Source organism: Lithobates pipiens, unplaced genomic scaffold, assembly GCF_037356315.1.
Source record: "Lithobates pipiens isolate NorthernLeopardFrog02 unplaced genomic scaffold, aLitPip1_a1.2 Scaffold_10, whole genome shotgun sequence".
Classification (NCBI taxonomy): domain Eukaryota; kingdom Metazoa; phylum Chordata; class Amphibia; order Anura; family Ranidae; genus Lithobates; species Lithobates pipiens.
The window spans coordinates 35,477,491-35,498,711 of NW_027507686.1; the positions used below are offsets into that span (position 1 = coordinate 35,477,491).

General features: G+C 43.2%; 1 protein-coding gene across 1 annotated transcript in view; it reads right to left on the reverse strand.

The window, feature by feature from the left end:
- UTP4 (UTP4 small subunit processome component) overlaps positions 1-21,221 on the reverse strand; it is a 33,700-nt gene that overhangs the window by 8,536 nt on the left and 3,943 nt on the right. Inside the window, exons 2-12 of the mRNA XM_077454125.1 lie at positions 20,526-20,686; positions 16,044-16,235; positions 13,656-13,740; positions 13,482-13,571; positions 11,289-11,500; positions 10,014-10,185; positions 9,829-9,920; positions 7,156-7,252; positions 3,188-3,252; positions 2,433-2,555; positions 506-662 (exon numbers count right to left, since the gene is read on the reverse strand). Of these exons, the coding sequence (XP_077310251.1) occupies positions 506-662; positions 2,433-2,555; positions 3,188-3,252; positions 7,156-7,252; positions 9,829-9,920; positions 10,014-10,185; positions 11,289-11,500; positions 13,482-13,571; positions 13,656-13,740; positions 16,044-16,235; positions 20,526-20,684 (1,444 nt within the window). The 5' untranslated portion in view covers positions 20,685-20,686. The remainder of the gene's footprint in view (positions 1-505; positions 663-2,432; positions 2,556-3,187; positions 3,253-7,155; positions 7,253-9,828; positions 9,921-10,013; positions 10,186-11,288; positions 11,501-13,481; positions 13,572-13,655; positions 13,741-16,043; positions 16,236-20,525; positions 20,687-21,221) is intronic.

Here is a 21,221-nt window from a genome sequence, read left to right on the forward strand (position 1 = left end):
GATCGCTCAGTTCTCCCCCTCTGCTCTGAGCAGAGAGCAGTGACTGTCAGGCAGCAGCTCTCCGCTCTCCCCTTCAGGGCTCGCTGGAGCACTGGGCTGTGGAGGGGGCGGGAGCAGCTGAGAGCTTGAGACAGTTGCCAGTCCAAGCTTCTGGGCTGATCCCAACCCCATGGTCAGGATCTTTCCCAAGCCTGGACCAGCTGAGTGACATCAGCCAACAGTGGGCTTTAGCCATCGGCTAAAAACGCATTACAGGAGTGCAGAATGAACTGCACTCCTGTGATCCATAGAAGTATGGTCAAAAAAGGGCTGGCCATACTTGTCCCTTAACCCACAGCGCACCAGAAGATTACAAGAGAGTGGGACAGACAGGGAAATATTTTTACTAACAGAAGAATCAGAACCTTGTGCTGATTTTGCAGTTGTTGATTTTGGATGAACCTAGGCTTTAAAGAAGTATGATGTCTTCTCTCACAATCTCATTAGCATTTCACAGCCACATTACCTGATGGTGGTTGTAGAGTGTGACGGTGCTGGCAGGTGCCTTTGGACAGGTCCATAATATGAACACATCCTCTTTCTGCTCCTACATACAGCTGTTTGGAGTCAGGAGAAAATTTAAGATGCAGAGCTGCGCTTGGTGGTTGGGCGAACTTTGGAACCTGTATATGGGAGATAAAAAAATTAATTAAAAAAATGTAATGGCTTGGCAGATATCCAACTGTATCAAAAGGTGGTTAGATGAACACACCAGTGTGTACAAAGATAACATTTTATGCTGGAGATGGGCTAAAAAAAAAAAAAAAAAAAAAAATTATATATATATATATATATATATATATATATATATATATATATATATATATATATATATATATATGTGATGCCGATATCCTTGTTTGATTTTACTCCAAATGAAAAGTAAAAGTTATTACAGCACAAAAATAGACCCCCTAAAAATGTCTAAAACAACATTTCTGTCTTTAGCAACAAAAAAATGACAGATGGAATAAGACTCGTCAGCCAGAGCAACACATTTTCATTTCGCAGGCCTACAGATAGGTAATGATGTGACTGTTGCAATATTTATGGCTGGATCAGACCAAGGGATTTCCCCTTGGAATTGGCCTTTTAAAGCCCCGTACACACTATCAGATTGTCTGCTGAGTTTTTCCTTCAGATTTACCAAAACCATATCATATGAGGTCAAACCTTAGGAGTTTCAATGTGTATGCAATCAGGCAGGCCCTTCTACTACATGGTTTTGGTAAATCTGAAGGAAAAACTCAGCAGACAATCTGATAGTGTGTATGGGACTTAAGGCACTTAGACTCACATAACAATCATAAAATAAAGTAGAAAAATCATTTGTTAATGACACATAATTAACTTCTTCAGATCCGTGCTATAGCCAAATGATGGCTACAGCGTGGACATACTTTTCCGGGAGTACATCAATAGACGTCCTCCCATGCCCAAGCAGCCTGCGCGCCCCCTTCAGGGCGTGTGCGCGATTGGAATAAGGGGTCGATCCCAATCCCTTACCACGTGATCAGCTGTCAGCCAATGACAGCTGATCATGATGTAAACAGAGCCGATAATCAGATATTTTTTCTCCTCGCGTTGACAGTGCGAGAGAGAAAAAATAAAATGCCGATCACCGGCAGCTCTCAGAGGGGCATCGGTCCTGATCAAGAAGAGCTCCCGCCAGCTCATCTGTGCTCACCTGTGTCACCCACCAGTGCCCACCAGGGCCACCCATGTCCACCCACCAGTGCCACCCACCAGTGCCTTCAGTGGCACCCATCAGTGCCAACTTATCTGTTCTCATCAGTGCAGACTATCAGTGCCCACCAGTGAAGACTATCAGTGCCCACCAGTGAAGACTATCAGTGCCCACCAGTGCAGCCTCATCAGCACATTTATTTTTATTTTTTAAATGTTCCATGTTTTTCTGTTTGCTTAGTAAAAAATAAAAAACCCAGCTGTGATTAAATACCACCAAAAGAAAGCTCTATTTGTGTGAAAAAAAATGATAAAAATTAGATTTGGGTACAGTGTTGTATGACCGCGCAATTGTCAAATTGTGACAGTGCTGAAAGCTGAAAATTGGTCTGGGCAGGAGGGGGTTTAAGTGACCGGTAAGCAAGAGGTTAAAAATGGTAACATGGAATGTACATAGCAATAAGAAACTGAAAAAGTACCGACTGTAACATGATTGACAGTATAGAAGAGAAGAGATCTCCTTCACCCAGAAGGTGAAAGGAGGTCTCTTCTATACTGTCAATCATGTAACAGTTGGTGCTTTTTATGCGTCATTAACAAAAAAGATGTTGCTATACGAGTCGAGGTGCCTTGAAGTCCAATTTCAAGGGGAAATTTTGTTCCCTGATGATATAGTACTATACGTCTATTTTACATACATGTCTCACCTTACTGATACTGAAATTATTATTGTCGTAGTGGAGCCGATGGAGGAAGAGACGAGAGGCAGTGGTGTAGGACAGCCATGACCCGCAGCGGGAGATACAGCTACATCGTATACTCTCAGATCCCTAAACAGAGATAGAATATAATGGGTTAGTCCATCATCTTCACCCAGTTTTAACCAATACATAAAAAAATAAAAAATAAAAAAGTAAAATATAAAAGAAGAGGTTCGCCAACAGAGAAACTGTACACATTAAGAAGTTGTCTGAAGATCACACCCCTCAAAACTTACCCCTTATAGCTGACCTCCAGACAGACAACAAATACACAAAATGAATGCAGTTCTGCATTCATTAATACATCAATGAATGTATTATTATTTTTTTTTATGTTAAGCAGTGTCTGAATTTAACTTGGTATCGGCTTCTTAAAGTCCCTGACAGAGAGGGAGAAGCAGCACAGATAGCCAATTAGTTGAGCTGCAGTGGTCAAGTGCTAAGTAGTGACATGCTGACAGGAGGAGAAAGCAAAGTGACAGAGATGAGCTCACCAGTCTGCTTCTCCTCCTTTCACTATCCAATCATGCGTTGTCACTGGGAACAAAAAGGCAATGGAAATGGTTTGCAGTCTTGTATACATCTCTGCATGCAACGACTCCATTTGGTCATTGTGGTGTGAACGGGACGCATGTGGGGTGAACGGGACACATGTGGGGTGAACGGGACACATAGAACAGCCCCTTAATGAGATCACTTACCTTTCTCTTCAGCTGTAGCAGGAGCTCCTGTTCATGTTTCACAGGAAGGATATCACCGTCTTTACCTAATGGGCACAGAATAGAAAAACTATATTATGAAGTATTCAACTTTTAGAGCACTTTATTTACCTCCCACCCGCCGCATAGACAAATGATGGTGGGTGGGGTGCTCTGTTCTGGGACAACGTCATATAACATCGCCCCAGTCTCACCGTGGCGATCGCACTGTGTCACGGCACAACCCTGGTCTCGGTATAGAGCATATGACTCTTTACGCATGTAATCATCTGTGTCCAATCACAGCTGATCATGTGTAAAACAAGGAAATGACAGTTATTGGCTCTCCTTGCCTCACACTGAAAGCGTGTGAGAAAAGACAATCTGCGGCATTTCCTCACAGGGGAGACCTGTACAGATGATCATCAGTGCAGCCCCAACAGTGCCCATCAGTGATGCAAGTCAGCGCTGCTTTTCAGTGCCCATCAGCGCAGCCTATCCGTACCCATCAGTGCTGCATATTAGTGTCGCCTCACCAGCGCATATCAGTGAAGGAAAAAAAATTTAGAAATTTTTTTCCGACAGAAAAACTTTATTTTTTTTTATTTATTTTTTTTTTATTTCCAGTCTTTCATTTTTTTTTTATCAAAAAAAAAAAAAATGTAAATGCGGCAGTAATTAAATACCACCAGCAAAATAAATGGAGGATAAAAATTTATTTTGGGTAGTGTTGCATGACCGTGCAATTGTCATTCAAAGCGACAGAGCACTGAAAGCTGAAAACTGGCCTGGGCATTAAGGGGATAAAAGTGCCTGGTATTGAAGCAGTTAAAATAATGCCTTGAATACAATATTAATACTATTAATTGTCTGGGCCACTTTCACCCCCTTTCTGCCCAAGCCAATTTTCAGCGTTGTCACATCTTGAATGACAATTGCACGGTCATGCGACACTGTACCCAAATTAAATTTTTTTTTTGGAGACCCAGTGGTGGACTTTAATGACCACTGGGTTTTTATTGTTTTGCAATTTTGACCGAAAATCAAAAAATCTAAAATAAAATTACGTTTTTATTGGTTTCTGTCAGGAAAAGTTTCTCCTTCACTGATGTGTGCCAATAAGGCTGCACTGATGGGCACATATGAAATGACACTGATGAGGAGGCACTGATGGGGCTGCACAGATAATCAGGATACTGATCTGTGTGGGTCCCCCCCCCATAAGGAAATGCCGCTGATCGGATCTCCTCTCCTCACAATCAGGGTGAGGAGAGGAGCCTCAATAACCAGCATTTTCTTGTTTACATGTGATCAGCTCTGATTGGATACAGCTGATTACATGGGTAAAGAGGCACATCATTGGCTCTTTACCAAAATTGGGGATGCACTGCGTCCCATGGATACAGAGCGCCGCTGATTGCTGCGCGGCGAGAGCGGGACGACGTCATAGGACGACGCCCGAGAACAAGAGAGCCACCTCGCTGCTGCCGTCATTTACCTATACGGCAGGCAGGGGGTGGTTAACGTGAACCTGTTCTTTGCCTATATCAGAAAAAAATAACAGATTACCTGGAGAGGAGGTATGAGGTTTCATTTCATAAATCTTGAACACAAGGATCATTCAGATCTGTACATTTCAAATCTCAGTAATACACCAGAAAACAAGCCACTTTTTTGAGAAGGAGGACACTAAGGCTAGCGGTACGTTACCCCATTTTCCTTTAGAGTTACCAAAATCATATAATTATGGAGGTCAAACCTAAACACTTTGAATTTGTATGCAGTCAGGCAGGCCCTTGCACTACATAGCTGATGGTAAATCTAAACAAAATAGAATAAAAAAAAAGAAAAAAAAAAGTATAATATACAGTGGATATAAAAAGTCTGCACACTCCTGTTAAAATGTCAGGTTTCTGCGATTTAATAAAAAAAAATGAGACAAAGAAAAATCATTTCAGAACTTTTTCCACCTTTAATGTGACCTATAAACTGTATATAACTCAGTTGAACAACAAACTGAAATCTTTTTGGTGGATAGACGTAAAAAATAAATAAATAAAATATGGTTGTATAAGTGTGATCACCCTTAAACTAATACTTTGTTGAAGCACCTTTTGATTTTATTACAGCACTCAGTCTTTTTGGGTACGAGTCTATCAGCATGGCAAATATTGAATTGGCAATATTTGCCTACTCTTTGCAAAAACACTCTAAATCTGTCAGATTGCGAGGGCATCTCCTGGGTACAGCTCTCTTTAGATCACCCCACAGATTTTCAATTGGATTCTGGTCTGGGCTCTGGCTGGGCCATTCCAAAACTTTAATCTTCTTCTGTTGAAGCCATTCTTTTGCCGATTTGGATGTATGCTTTGGGTCGTTGTCATGCTGAAAGATGAAGTTCCTCTTCATGTTCAGTTTTGTAGCAAAAGCTTGAAGGTATTGTGCCAATATTGACTGGTATTTGGAACGGTTCAGAAGTCCCTCTATCTTCACTAAGGCCCCTGTTCCAGCTGAAGAAAAACAGACCCAAAGCATGATGCTGCCACCACCGTGCTTCACGGTGGGTATGGTGTGCTTTTGATGATGTTCAGTGTTGTTTTTGCACCAAACATATATTTTGGAATTATGATCAAAAAGTTCAACCTTGGTTTCATCAGACCATAACACATTTTCCCCACATGCTTTTGGGAGACTTCAGATGCGTTTTTTGCAAACTTTAGCCAGGGCTTGGATGTTTTTTTTTGGTAAGAAAAGGCTTCCGTCTTGCCACTCTACCCTATAGCCCAGACATAAGAATACGGGAGATTGTTGTCACCACACAGCCAGTACTTGCCAGATATTCCTGCAGCTCTTTTAAAGTTTTCTTCTTCTATTTTCATCAATTTTGGAGGGACGTCCAGTTCTTGGTAATGTCCAGTTGTGCCATAATTTCTCCACTTGACGACTGTCTTCACTGTGTTCCATGGTATATCTAATGCCTTGGAAATTATTTTGTACCCTTCTCCTACTACCTTTTCCCTTTGATGCTTTGGAAGCTCTCTGCGGACCATGGCATTTACTGTAGGATGCGACTAAGAAAGTGTCAGGAAAGACCTACTAGAACAGCTAAACTTTATTTTGAGGTTAATCAGTGGCACTTTAAACGATGGGGGGTGTGTACTGACTCCTATTTAAAATGAGTTTGAATGTGATTTGCTTAATTCTGATCACAGCTACGTCCCTAGATATAGGAGGGTGCAAACACATTTTATTTTTTCACCTCCCACCCCCCTAAAAGATTTCAGTTTGTTTTTCAATTGAGTTGTACAGTTTATAGGTCACATTAAAAAAAGGTGAAAAAAGTTCTGAAATGATTTAGCTTTGTCTCATTTTTTTTTACAGCACAAAAACTTGAAAGCATTGGACCAGTGTTCTGTCTATCACAAGAGCTGGTCCAATGTCGATGGCGGAGGCGGAACTGTGTATGTGACTGCTGACTGAGAGCGGTGATTTCATCCGAGATATGGTGAGCTGCACTGAGGGGGCAGATGGGCTCACAAAAAAAAGTTTTTCTTCCTGAAACTTCCCTTTAAAATTGGGGTGCACGTTTTACGCCGATAAATACGCTAATAACACAATAAAAGTGCACAATTTATTTTCTTGTATTACTTTTATTTAGATAAAAGAAAAAAAAAAAAAAAAGTTACGCAACCTTCCTACTGCCTATACTAACTCCTCAACTGCCATGAGACCGTGCTCAGGATCAGTAATTTACTGCTCAGGCACCCAGGGCTGCCTCATGGCAAGAAGGAATTGCAAGCTTTCCACACCAGAAAGTACAGAATATTTGACTTTGAATAAATGAGGCACCGGCCAGTGAACACAACAGGCAAAGTACAAGTCCACTTTAACTGCCTAACGCCCATAACTTTTTGTGTTATCTCTGCATTCCACCTATCACATTTATTTAAATTTATCCAAATGATCCAAACCTGATTGATCGGTCTGACCCAGACGCCACAGCTCCAGATGATCGGGGAACTGGAAGAGCAGCAAGCGGGAAGCCTGAGCGCAAGACACAAGATGGCGCTGTGAAGGGAAAGACATGCTTTATTATTATGCACTTCCGTAGAGTTTCAACTGTTTTCTTCAAACATAAATTTGTATTTGGTCTAGCTGAAGTCATGTCTGGAAGAATAATCTTCGAGTGTGTTTAAACCCCAGAACAAAAATGTAATATTAATTTCATGTCCTGTCAGATCCTGATCTACAATTAAATGTTGATAAAATTAATATAAAATGAAAATGAAGCTCATAATGGGCACACTAGCTGTGCAGACCAGGGAATTAAGCGCAGAGATCTCAGCCATAAAGTCTGCAAGAGATAAAAACCTGTCAAGTGGGTTTTACTCCCCATCATCTTCCAAACACGAATATCAGTTTCAAATCAGAACGATGGCCTCCCTTAACATTTTTCTGCTGCAGTTCCTTATTATATCTGCAAAGATTTCTCTTGTACAAAACAAAATTGCAGCACTTCCAACAATAGAAAAAATAGTCCATAAAAAGTGCGGTGCTCCTCTAAAATGTGCAAATAAGTGAAATGGCAACTCACCAGAAGCAGGTGCTGTCTCCTTCAGAGAACAGCCAACACACTTTATGCAGTGCAATGCAGATGTACTTCCCAGTGTTTATCCACGTCTGGTATCAAATGTTGTCACCTCCTTGTAATCATGTGTAGTGCTATCCAGCCATACAAAAGAAAAGTGTAGTAATTGATGGGATTCAATGCAATAGTGAGAGTGATCACCCATGAAAGTGACAGACGTTAATACAACCGTGCTCCACTCTGCCTTCCCTACATGTAATGCAAACTCACTAAAGGGAGTATATAGCCATACAGTATGCAGCCGCCACACTCAACAGGGATGGATAGATGGATTCAGACAAAACCCTGTGTCCTCTATTCTGGATCTCTCATTCAGATATCCTTAGGGGACAAATGGCTTCTAGCAACACCAAATGATACATTAAAACTGCCGCCACAGCAAGCAGTAGTGTGGCAGCATGACGTCACGTGGACATCTCCACTCAATGCGTTTCCCAACCAATGTACATCCTCAGCAAGCGTGGTTTTGATGTATCATTCGGTGTTGCAAGCGGCTAGATACTGCATACTGTATGGCTATATACTCCCTTTGGTGAGTTTGCATTGGATGCGGGGAAGGCAGAAGTGGAGCACAATTGTATTAACGTCTGTCAATTTCACGGGTGATCACTCTCACTATTGCATTAAATCCCATCAGTTACTACACTTTTCTTTTGTATGGCTGGATACACCACACATGATTCTGAGGAGGTGAAAACATTTAATACCAGACATGGATAAACACTGGGAAGTACATCTGCATTGCACTGCATAACGCGTGTTGGCTGTTCTCTTGAATGAGACAGCACCTGCTTCTGGTGAGTTGCCATTTCACTTATTTGCAAATTTAAAGGAGCACCGCACTTTTTATGGACTATTTTTTCTATTGTTGGAAGTGCTGCAATTTTGTTTTTTATGTTTGATTAAGGATTGTGTCATTTTTCTTTATTGCTAGCAGCTAAAATCTTCTTTGTGGTGTAGCGCTAAATTTACTTTCTTCTTAAATTTTTCCATTAGTCCCCATGCATAGTTCCACAAATGCCTTTTGATCCTACCAGTGAAGTCCACCTAATCCAGCCATGCTCATTTAGGCTTGTGCCTGTATTGCAGGGTGTGTGCTTATTAGCATTGACCCTGCTGATTCACAAGCCTGTAGCTTCTGTCGTTTTACAGGCTTTTTTTCTTAATTTCTGAGTGTTTGTACGGGTGGTTTTGCATCTAATGCCCCATACACGTGGTCAGACTTTCCAACAACAAAACCGTGGACCTTTGTTCGAAGGTTGTTGGCTCCAACTTGTCTTGCATACACACGGGCACACAAATGTTGGCCAACAATTCCAAACGTGGGAAGGTGGTGACGTACGGTGAGCTGATAGAAAGGAAGTTCAATAGTCATGTGATATCTCCATTTTGAATGCTAGATTTACAAGACCGATCGATTCTGGCTTGTCCTCGATTCTGAGCATGCATGTTTGTACTTTGGACTTTTGTCCGACGGACTTGTGTACACACGATCAGAAAGTTCGACAACACACATTTGTTGCTGGAAAACCTGAGAGCATGCTAGCCAACATTTGTTGGCGAAAAGTCCGACAACAAATGTCCGATGGAGCATACACACGGCCGGACTTACCACCAACATTTCCCGTCGGAAAATCCGATCTGTGTACGCAGCATAAGGCTGGAGCTTTTTTTGAAAGCTAGTTATTAGATTAAGAAAATGTGCAATATGTTTGTTTTGTGCACTTTTTAGGCAAACACATTGAAGTCTACTGGGGCTGAAAATGCTTGAATTTCAAAATTAGCTATTGTCCGTTTTAAAGGTATAAGCTTCAAGCGACACTGCACTTTGAAAAATCATGGGGATTGTCGCAGTTGAGCATTTTGAAGCTTCTTTCAGGTGTAAATGGGACCTAATATACCATATAAGCTGACACAACAACAACAAAAAAAAAAAGCTAAAGTTCCATTTAAAATGGCCCAAAAAATATCTGCAGACACAATGAACGAGACTCACATGTGGGAAGGTGATTTTTCTCAGTGCAGCCTCATAGGATTTTACTTTTATCCTCTCCAGCAATGGTCGTGCGACAATATTGCCATCCAAGCCTGTGAAAAAAAAAATGACAGGACTTGTTTAGAATAGGAACAAAGCAAAATACCTATAAAATACAATACAAAAAAAAAAAAAAAGTTCTCTACCTCCAGAAATCAGAGATGTGCTGCTGTGAGCCACGGCCCGGACGTCACGGCTGTGTTGCTGGAATGGTTTGGTGGCCACCCACTGCTTCTCCTCCTTCCCAGCCTGCAGTGCCAAGTGCTGGAACTGTAAAACAGACCCCTGTGCAGTGCCCACCACCAGACTGTCTTCTTTCTGAAATGATAGAGAAAAAAACCACACCAATCAGCCAGAACTTTATGACCACCCACTGAATTATCAGACCAAGCCACTTTTTTCCATTGCTCCGTGGTTCAGTTATAAAGCTTGCATGCCCATTGTAGGCACTTTTGGCTGTGGACACAGGTCATCATGGGCACCCTAACCAGTCAGCAACTACACAGCCCCATACACAGCAAACTACAATGCCCTTTTTCTTTTTTACTTTCAAAAGATCAATGTCAGGGACAACATGTTTACTTGCTTCATTATATGTCCCATGACTTTCAGATGCCATTTTAACAAGATAATCAATGTTATTCACTTAAAGAAGAAGTACAGTCAAAGCTTGTTTGGCTGTAATTCTCCTGTGGATCACAGGGGTGCAGTTCATTCTGCACTCCTGTGACCCATTTTCAGCTGAAGCCCGCTATCTGCTGAAGTCACAGAACCAGTCCAGGCTCGGGTAAGGTCACGACAATGGAGTTGAGATCCACCCACATGCCTGGACCGGCACCAGAGAGGTGGCTGTGGAGGAGGAGGGGGGTACCGAGAGGTTGCCGTGGAGGAGGGTCATCCATTTTCTCAATGCCAGCTTGTCAGCCTCAGCGAGGTTTCCCTTTAAAAGGAGATTAAATAAAGTCTGCAGGGGGGCACAGTAACACACACTCCATTTTTGTGACTTACCATCCATACATGCTGGTATCTACCTGCATGCACCTGATGGGGGGGGGGGGGGGGTGCACAGTGTCAGTGAACCTTTCTCCTTCCCTTCTATAGTGGCCGGCCGCGCGGGTGAAGGATCGAAGATTAATTTTACATGCTGCTGCAGCGGGGACACAGGTCTGTACTGCAGGCGGCTGGGTATAGTGTTACCTGCGAATCGGCACGGTTTGCACAATAATCGGCCGATGTCGATTTCATAAAAATGGACAAATACCGGCCGATATATATCAGTCGACCTCTAGTAAGAAGCCTTCTGGATAGGAGTGCAAATTACTACAACTTCAGGATATTTGTGTTCACTGAATGATTTTACCATTTGCCTGACAATATAAAAAAATAAATAAAAAAAAGGAAAAAAGGAGCAGCGGATGTACCTGAGACACCGCTATGCAGAGGATATCACTGGTGGCGGCAGTGTATGAGCGGATAAGTGTCCCCATCTCTAAATTCCAGAACTGGAGCTTCCCAGAAGAATCCACGCTGACAATTTCTCCGCAGGACAGAACAGACACACCCCAGACTATACATTCTCGTTTCCGGCCGACCAGCCCACGGCGGTCCATCTTTAGAACTTGCAGCAGGTGACCTGCGGCAAAATATTGCGAAATATATGTTACACTGATAAGCCAAGCATCGGATATGTGAATATGATAACATCAGAATGGCGAGTGCAAATGACGAAAAGCATTACAAGGTTATAAAAACTTCTACAGCACTGCATCCCAAAGGGTTTGTATCCCTGGCGGTATATGTGTCATCCTAGCAGGTGGCAAAGATTTGGCAGGTGGGGCACAGCAAGGCTTAGGTTTTAGGGCCAGTTCAAACCAGATGCAGTTACGTGTGCTTTTTTTTTCTGCACTAAAAATGCATGCACAGTGTTTTCCATGTATTTCAATGGCTCTAGTTCACACCATGCAGTCAGTTTACAGTGCAGAAACTGACCGGAAACTGACTGGATGGTATGAACTAGAGCCACTGGAATACATGGAAAACACTGCGCATGCATTTTTTGCAGAAAAAAAAAAAAATCTGGAACTGCGTCTGGTGTGAACTAGCACTAATGTTAAAAAATTATCTTGGCAAAATTTTCCAACTGTGTACTCCGGCTAGTACTGGAGAAAGCTTGTTGGCAACATACAGAAAATACGTTGGCAAGACTACCAAAAATATGTAGCAGAATACATATTGACCTAAATTAATGAAGACATTTGACTTTTTTACATTTGTTATGGGATGTTTTAGCGTAGAAAGTAAAAAAAAAAAAAAAATGTTTTATTGCTGTTTATAGCAAAAATAAAAAAATAAACTCAGTGGTGATCAAATACCACCAAAAGAAATCTCCATTTGTGGGGGAAAAAAAATGACATAAATTTTTGGACAGCGTTGCATGACCGTGCAATTGTCAGTTAACCTCTAGCCGTCCAGCTGCCGTCATTATACGGCGGCAGGTTGGCTCTCCTGGGCAAATTGCTGTAGCTGTACAGCGGCCCTTTAAATAGGCTTAGCAGGCAAGCACATGCCACGTGACGAAGGAGCTGATGCAAGCAGATGGCGGCCTCGATGTCCGCTGGGCACCCGCGATCGCCCCTGAGAGAGACAGAACGGAGGATCTGTCAACGTATACAGACAGATCCTCGTTCTGTCAGGGAAAGTAAACAGATCTGCTGATCCTAGTGATCAGGAACAGTGGATGTCTCCCTGCTTCCTGCCAGTCCCATCCCCCCACAGTTAGAAACACCTCCCTAGGACACGCTTAACCCCCTGATCGCTCCCTAGTGTTAACCCCTTCCCTGCCAGTGACATTTATACAGTAATCAGTGGCTATTTTTTTTAGCTCTGATCACTGTATAAATATGACTGGTCCCAAAAAAAAGTGTCAGATTTGTCCGTCGCAATGTCGCAGTTCCTAAAAATAACAGATCGCTGTCATTAGTAGTAAAAAGATAAAAATAATAGAAATGCCATAAAAATATCCCCTATTTTGTAGAAGCTATAACTTTTGCAATTTTTTTTTACCAAAAATATGTAGAAGAATACATATTGGCCTAAAGTGATGAAAATGTGTTTTTATTATTGGATACACATTATAGCAAAAAATTAAAAATATTGTTTTTTTTTTTTTTTTAAATTGTGGGTCTATTTTTGTTTATAGCACAAACAATAAAAACCGCAGGGGTGATCAAATACCACCAAAAGAAAGCTCTATTTGTGGGAAATAAAGGACATACATTTTGTGTACAGTGTGGCACGACCGCGCAACTTGCAGTTAAAATAACGCAGTGAAAAAAGGCCTGGTCATGAAGGGGGTAGGTCAAGTGGTTAAAAAAAAAAAAAAAAAAAAAAAAAAAAAGAGTCAACTGCTAGGACATGCAAGGCAGCAGACAGAACAGGTATGTTGAAAGTTTTGAAAATCCATTATCCGCTGACACGAGTGAAGGAGCCATTATGGACCCCAGGAAGCTCTGAAAGAAGCACTGACCACAGCAACCAATTCCATAGAATGTTAATAGACCAGATTAGAAAACCAAAAACCAAACAAAAAGAGAATTGGCTCCTGGGTTCCCCACCTGATGAGACGCTGAACACTTTAATTACGTTGATGGAACCAGCAACAATATGGGAACCTGAAGGATGCCAAGCGAGGCACAGAATACGCTCTGTGGGAAGAAATAAAAGATGTTAGATCACAAGTCAGTCTAAATCCAGCTCCATCATGACAAGAACATCCATCTGTCGATCACCTTTCTGTCGATCCAAGCTCTTCTCAAACACAATGTGCTCTGGTGTAATGGTGAACAGCTTCACGGAGCCGTCCTCGCATCCCACCTGAAACAAGAAGAAGAACAGATCACTGATGGCTCTCAGAAGAATACTGATCCAAAACCATGAAACTATCTTGTCTGGGCTTTAAACTTAGAGATGCCCATCTATAGGGTCATTGTTGCTGTGAACCATTTGAAGGAAGGTGCGATTATATCCCACTCGAGCCAGAGGTTGTAGACGTGGATGTTCTAATCCATTGGTGTGTTTTCACCACAAGCCTTGACCACTCATCGGGTATATGCCCCTTTGAGTCCAATCATTTTGGTAAGCCTTCTCATTGCTGGTGGTGGCCATCTCCCATACTTATTCTCCTCACTTGTCCTAAGGATGCTATTCAATTGCCGGGACTAATTTAAACACCTAGTCTTCACCTGTGGACTTATTATATTATAATAATATCATATATTTACTCTGCGTCCATCTTTGCTCCTCTTCCTTCTGGGGCCGCGGACTCCGGCTCTGTGACTGGCTGGAGTCGCGTGACATCACTCCCGTGCATGCGCGCGGGAGACATCAGTCAGAGCACACGCTGGGGGGAAGAAACACTTTTATTCCTATTACAAGGAATGTAAACATCCCTTGTAATATATATATATATATATTTTAAAAAAGTACCGTATTTTCCGGCGTATAAGACGACTTTTTACACTAAAAGCAAACAGCCAAAAAGTGGGGGTCGTCTTATACGCCGGCTTTAAAGCAAAGCCGTCTTGTATGCAAGCCGCCCGCTGCATAGCATCCCTCTGGATGCTTACTGAATGTGCGGTAATACTGTATACACCGCTGAGCCAATCCTGGCAAGCGATGTATTCTATTAGAGAATACAAAGCCTGCTCGGATTGGAGTAACCACCTCTGCCAATCCGAGCAGGCTACATACGGTAGCTTGCTCTGATTGGCTTTGAGAGTCAGAGGCGCGGGCTGATGATGTTACAGCCCCTGCCAATCCGAGCAGGCTTTGTATTCATTAATAGAATACATCGCTCGCTGTGATTGGCTTAGCGCGGTATAGTGTGAGACAGTGTTAACTGTTACACAAAGCGCTACTGAACATACAGCATTACCGCACATCCAGCAGGCTGACAGACTGGTCGGAAGGGGGTCGTCTTATACGGCAAGTATACCACAATCCAACATTTAAAATGGAAGATTAGGGGGTCGTCTTATCTGCCCAGCCGCCTTATACGCCGGCAAATACGGTAATTTGAAAAAAATTACATTGAAAAAAAAATGTACCTTTAAGAGGTATGTGCTGAAGTGACGTTTTGACGTCTCTTCCACCCTCCTATGGTATAGAGATGAGTAGGGGCCATCTTAGCCTCACTCATCTCTATACCCAGCCGTGTGAAGGACCCGAACGCCTCCGCCGCTACTGACGGCTCCGGTAAGCGGCGGATGGCGCGGGAGGGGGGGGGGTGGCACCTCACCCGTCACCGATAATAATCTTGCAGCGAACCCGCCGCGGAGACCACCATTATCGTCAACAGGACCACCTCCTGTAAAGATGGATATCTCGGTTGTGGCAGCAGCTGCTGCCGTTACCGAGATATCCCTCTTCAAAGTACCGACGTATATGTACAGGAGGCGGTCCTTAAGTAGTTAATTAAATCCAATTATCGTCTAGATGGTCACAGTGTAGCTTGCAAGATTGTTTTTTTTTTTGGGCGGTTGAAACCGCATGCGATTCACACAGGAATCGCACCACCTACCTGTTCAAATCTCATGTAGTTCTTTACAGTGCAATTTGAGCCCATTCATTTTCTACCGTAAAGTAGCAGTACTCTTATATACCAATAAAAATACTTTAGCTACTTTAATACCAGGCATTTTCACCCCAAGGCCAGTTTCCAGTGCTGTGGCACTTTGAATGACAATTGCGCGGTCGTGCTAAACAAAGGAAAAAAAAAAAAAAAAAAAACGTCCCGTCACGCTTCCCAGTTTTTGTCTCTCCTCAGGCTGCGACAGTTTGTTTACATGTGATCAGCTGTGATTGGACACAGCTCATGACACAGTAAAGGGCAACTGTGATCAGCTGTGTCCGAAGATGGCAAAGATGCCAAACTCGGCCCCATTGCGGCAATAAACCATTACATCCAGGGCAGCAGCCCCTCCTACCCACCCCTTATCCTGGCTCTGATCACTATTCCCTGAACGAGCAAGGTGACAAAATACAAATATTTTGTTAAAATCTCCTGTTTAAAATATCTTCACTACTCAAGGAGCAGCGCATCGCGGCTTCTACTGGAATATACGACCCCTGCAAAGGATTATGGGTATGTACTAAGAAAGTCAAGTCCCAGGACTTACGGCAAGCTGAGATCCACAAGGACTCGGTACGATGTTCCATAAGGGGCCTCCAAATCCATTCACAGAATATTTCACGCACAGTCTCTCCAGGTCGTATTCGATGATCTCTCCATTCAGACCTGCAGAGAAGAGTCGGTCGCCGGACGCCCAACATATAGACTCTGTGGATCTCTTCTCATCACCAGGAATGATCTGCAGAGCAAGGAATAAAAAATGTGACAAACACCAAGATCATAATAGCACTCGATAAAAGAATAATGACCTGGCTCCATAGTGTATCGATGAAGGTTTATTATGGTTTTTAAAGATGTGTCTGGGGTCTTTCATTAAAGTGGAGGTCCACCCAAAAATGTTTTAATAATTATTTTTTTTAATTTATGTGCATAAAAAAAAAAACATTTGGAGAAAAGTTTTTTTTTTTTTTTTACACACACCTCTAAATGCCTGTTGCTAGGGGGTCCCCTTGTAGTCTGCCATCTTCGAGCACCTGAGCTCTTGACGTCACTTCCCTCGGTGCAGGAAGAGAGATCAGCTCTGCCCCCTCCCTCTTGTCAATCATCTGGCACACGTCACAGGTCCCAGATGATTGCGCGGCCAATCACGGCGTGTGCGCGGCGCCTCTCGCACATCCGAACACCCACTGCGCATGTGCGAGCAGCGCTGTGATTGGCCGCGCAATCATCTGGGACCTGTGACGTGTGGCAGATGATTGACAAGAGGGAGGGGGCAGAGCTGATCTCTCTTCCTGCGCCGAGGGAAGTGATGTCAAGAGCAACAGGCATTTAGAGGTGAGTAAAAAAAAAAAAAATGTTTTTTTTTTTTTTTTTTTATATGCACATAAATGACATTTTTCTTTTTACAATGCCTGTAAATGCCGGCACCACCAAGCGGAGGGGGAGACAAGCGGGGCTTGGACCCCCTGCATCGGTGGACACTGGGACAGGTAAGTGTCCGATTTTTATTTGTAGCTGCTGACTTTTTTTTTTTTTTTTTTTTTTTTAAACACCGCTTTAAATAAGATGCCTACAGTTATACCAGCACTATGAATTTAAACTAGAGTGCTAGCTCCTCTTTACCAACTCCAAGACATCACTATAAATACTTCACTCTGAACTGGTGATTTATATTTTATTTCGAAATCACAGAGAACACTTGGTAGGAGGACAGCGCTGTCACACGTTGTGGGCCAAGTGGAAGGTTTTCCGCTCCTCTATTCACTAGTGTAATTGGCGAGCTCCAGTACCACACTTTTGCTCCCTATGTTTCTATCACATCAATCCACCATGTAATTGAGATGAACAATAACATGCATGTTTAAAGTTCAGCCTGTGCAAAAAACACGATTACCTCCACAGATACAGTGGAAAAATAAGTGTAGCCGCCCTAGCAGAGGAAGTGTATTCTTCAAAGTATCACAAAGAGAAGTTAAAGTGGAAAAATAGCCACCACATCGAACAACTAGTTAGCTGCAATCCTGCTTTTACATTTACACTTCTACAGACTTTGCCATTTTTACCTGCATATATACGCTTTTTTTTTCCCTTTGTGTTTTTCAAACAATTGTGTACCATGTAAGCTCTCCTCCCACCCAGGAAATTGCAAAGGAGAACTGCTGTTCAGACACAAAAACATATGCAAAAAAAAAAAAACTTGTGTTGCATTTTTACCGGTGCTTCCATTGAAGTCTTAAAATGGTTGTAAACCCTTATAACACACTTTGACCTACAGGTAAGCCTAGATTAAGGCTTACCTGTAGGTCCAAGAAATCTCTCCTAAACCTATACGGTTTAGGAGATATTTGCCCGAAGACAGGCACCGCTGTCTACGGCGCATGCGCTGTAGACAGCGGCGCGCAGGCGCACTGAGCGCGGCATTTTCAACTACGGAGCTGCCGCGAGTGTCGGCTCCCGTGCGCGGGAGTGACGTCATCGCGGCTTCGCCGAATGACAGCGGCGGAGCTGCGAGACCCCACCAAGAAGATGGATGTGACGGACTACAGGGGACAGCGATGACTTCGCTGGCTCCTGTGTCAGGTAAGTGACACATAATGGACTACTATGCGATGCATAGTAGTCCATTATGCTTTGCCTTTGCAGGGAATGAAAGAGGAAGTAAACTCATCAGGGTTTACTTCCTCTTTAAGCCCTGTACACACGTCGGACTTTCCGACACTATGTGTGTCCATGGACACACACACACACACACAGCGTGGCTTGGGAGTGAGCCTGCATGAGTGCCCCCATAGGAAGCGGCTTGCTGTGGGGGCACTCAGGAGTAGGGGGGAACCAGGAGTGCCAGCAAGGGAACCCAAGAAGAGGAGGATCGGGTTGCTCTGTGCAAACCCACTACACAGAGCAGCTAAGTATGATATGTTTGTTTTATTTCCCTTTACAGTCGCTTTAATGTACTTTACTGAGATTCACACGACTGACCCCAGCACTGTGACCAGTCTGTATTGAAAAGAATGGGATTCCCCTTGCCGAGCATTGTCACGTGCAAAAAAGCTCAGGTATGAAGGGAAGCTAATATATTAAATTTTTGGTTTTGGATTTAGATACACTTTAACTGCGTCTATTGGCCATATGCCATAAAAAAAAAAAAAAAAAAAAAAACAACACGACACAAGTCCATCTAGTTCAACCAATAAAATGGAAAACAAACCGTCCATCCCTGTGTGTCCGTCCATCCCTGTGTGTCCGTCCATCCCTGTGTGTCCGTCCATCCCTGTCCATCCCTGTGTGCGGGTCCGTCCATCCCTGTGTGCGGGTCCGTCCATCCCTGTGTGCGGGTCCGTCCATCCCTGTGTGCGGGTCCGTCCATCCCTGTGTGCGGGTCCGTCCATCCCTGTGTGCGTGTCCGTCCATCCCTGTGTGCGTGTCCGTCCATCCCTGTGTGCGTGTCCGTCCATCCCTGTGTGCGTGTCCGTCCATCCCTGTGTGTGCAGCCTTGTGTGTCCAGAGCCTGCGTCCCGAGCCTGCGTGCTTCTGCCATGCCAGGATCGCCGCTCTTCTCGTCTGACAGACGGCGTCGGCGCCTCGGCGGCCATTCCACTGTTCAAAAGCCGCTCCTCCGTCTGTGATAGGCGGAACACTCAATTTCCCAGCAGTCTGTGTTCCGCCTATCACGGACATCCTCTCATCCTCGTCCGTAGTATGAGGATGAGCGGATGTCCGTGATAGGCGGACCACTGACTGCTGGGAAATTGAGTGTTCCGCCTATCACAGACAGGGAGGCGCGGCTTTTGAATTGTAGAATGGCCGCCGTCTGTCTGCTCGACACGCTGATCGGGCAGGCAGACGGCGATGACTCGAGTATAAGCCGAGGGGGGCACTTTCAGCCACAAAAAAGAGGCTGAAAATCTCGGCTTATACTCGAGTATATACGGTATATATATATATATATATATATATATATATATATATATATATATATATATATATATATATATATATATATATATATATATATATATATATATATATATATATATATATATATATATATATATATATATATAATACAAATCCCATATACACAATCCTATAACCACAGTTGATCCAGAGGAAGGAAAAAAAAAAAACTAGCAAAAAATAAAACAAACAATCGATGTGCTAAATAAATAATATAATAGTCCATATGGTGCTCAAAAAGTATGTGAATAATGACGAGCCAATAAGAAGAGTCCTTGAAACAGTGTCCAAAGAAAGTGGATGATTGGATGAAATTCCTCCAAGTACACCTCCGCCGTGATAATAAGTAAGGTGGATGCTTACCAGATCCTTAGACTCCACATTATAAGAGTCTAGACAGGCATTTGGTTATGACCCAGAACTCAGATCACATCCATCAGTGGTTGGACCAGAAAAGGTGGTGTCCTGGCTGACCAAGCAAATCTCTAGTAATCCTCAAACGTGACCAATAAGGGAGAGAAAAGGATCCACATAGTGTAAAACCATAAGACGCTTTATTTTGAAAACAAGCTGCTAAACACTTACATCAATCCAGTTAAAAGTCATCATTTATAACTATGGCTCCCGGGATGAAGTCCACTTTTATACAATCTCCAATAGTGTGGTCACTTCAGACACCCGCTGCCCTACATGTTTCGAAAAATGCGACATCATCGAGGGCATGCCCCCCCCCCATGCTCCTGCTGCAGAAAATTGAATCATGCTTTGTTGGGGTATTTTTGGCCTTCCTCTGGATCAATTGTGGGTATATAAGATTGTAGGATTTTTTTCTCCCTTTTATTGGTTGAACTAGATGGACTTTTTTCAACCTATGTAACTACACTACCCATTACTGTGTTGAGAGTGCACTGCCAGTACAGTAACCAGTGGGTACCAAATAGCTCACAATGGGGAGCTTTCCGATCATAAGACAGCTGTGACTGCCAATCAGAGCAATCCTGGCATTTAAAACCTCTTAAAGATTTGGGAAGAGGCGGCACGAAGGAGTTAAATATAATTAGTAAATCCATACCTTTTCCTGGTAGTAGTTGGCAGGAAAGTTGTACACTTCCACAGACCCGTCATTGCGAGCCACAGCCAGCCGACCTGTCTGTTCGGAGTATGAAATGCATCGCACACCGGATGGAACATAGTCGAAGAACCGCACGCGATGAACCGTGAACTCCCCCATTCCTAAATAACAAACAAATATTACGATTAGTGATCTGTAATCAGTCGGCTCTCTGTATAAGGCGTAGTGGGAATGCAGCATGTGGGTTGTTGTATAGAGCAACCAGTCAGAAGGTTCACTTTCAAATATTCTCTTGATAGGGCACCCCTTCACCTCCTCTACACCTCCACTCCTCTGTACCCCTTCACCTCCTCTGCCCTCCGTCGCCCTTCTCTACAACCATAATGAGTGACATCATCTGCCTGATAGAAGCATCATTTCCATATTTCTCTATATCAAAGATGTCATGGCTGAAAGTGATGTCCACAGCATCCAATCAGCATCATGTTTCAGCACAGAGAGAGAGGACGGTGATTGGCTGCAAACAGTAACATGGTCAGGCACTTGTGGCCATAATGCTTCACAAATCAGGTCCAGAAATCAACTTTTTTTTAATTATCTAAACCCACACCAAGTACCTCTGCCTGCAGCCTGATCTCAGTGCTGGACATGTATTACACCAAGGCAGCCTGATCTCCATGCTGGACATGTATTACA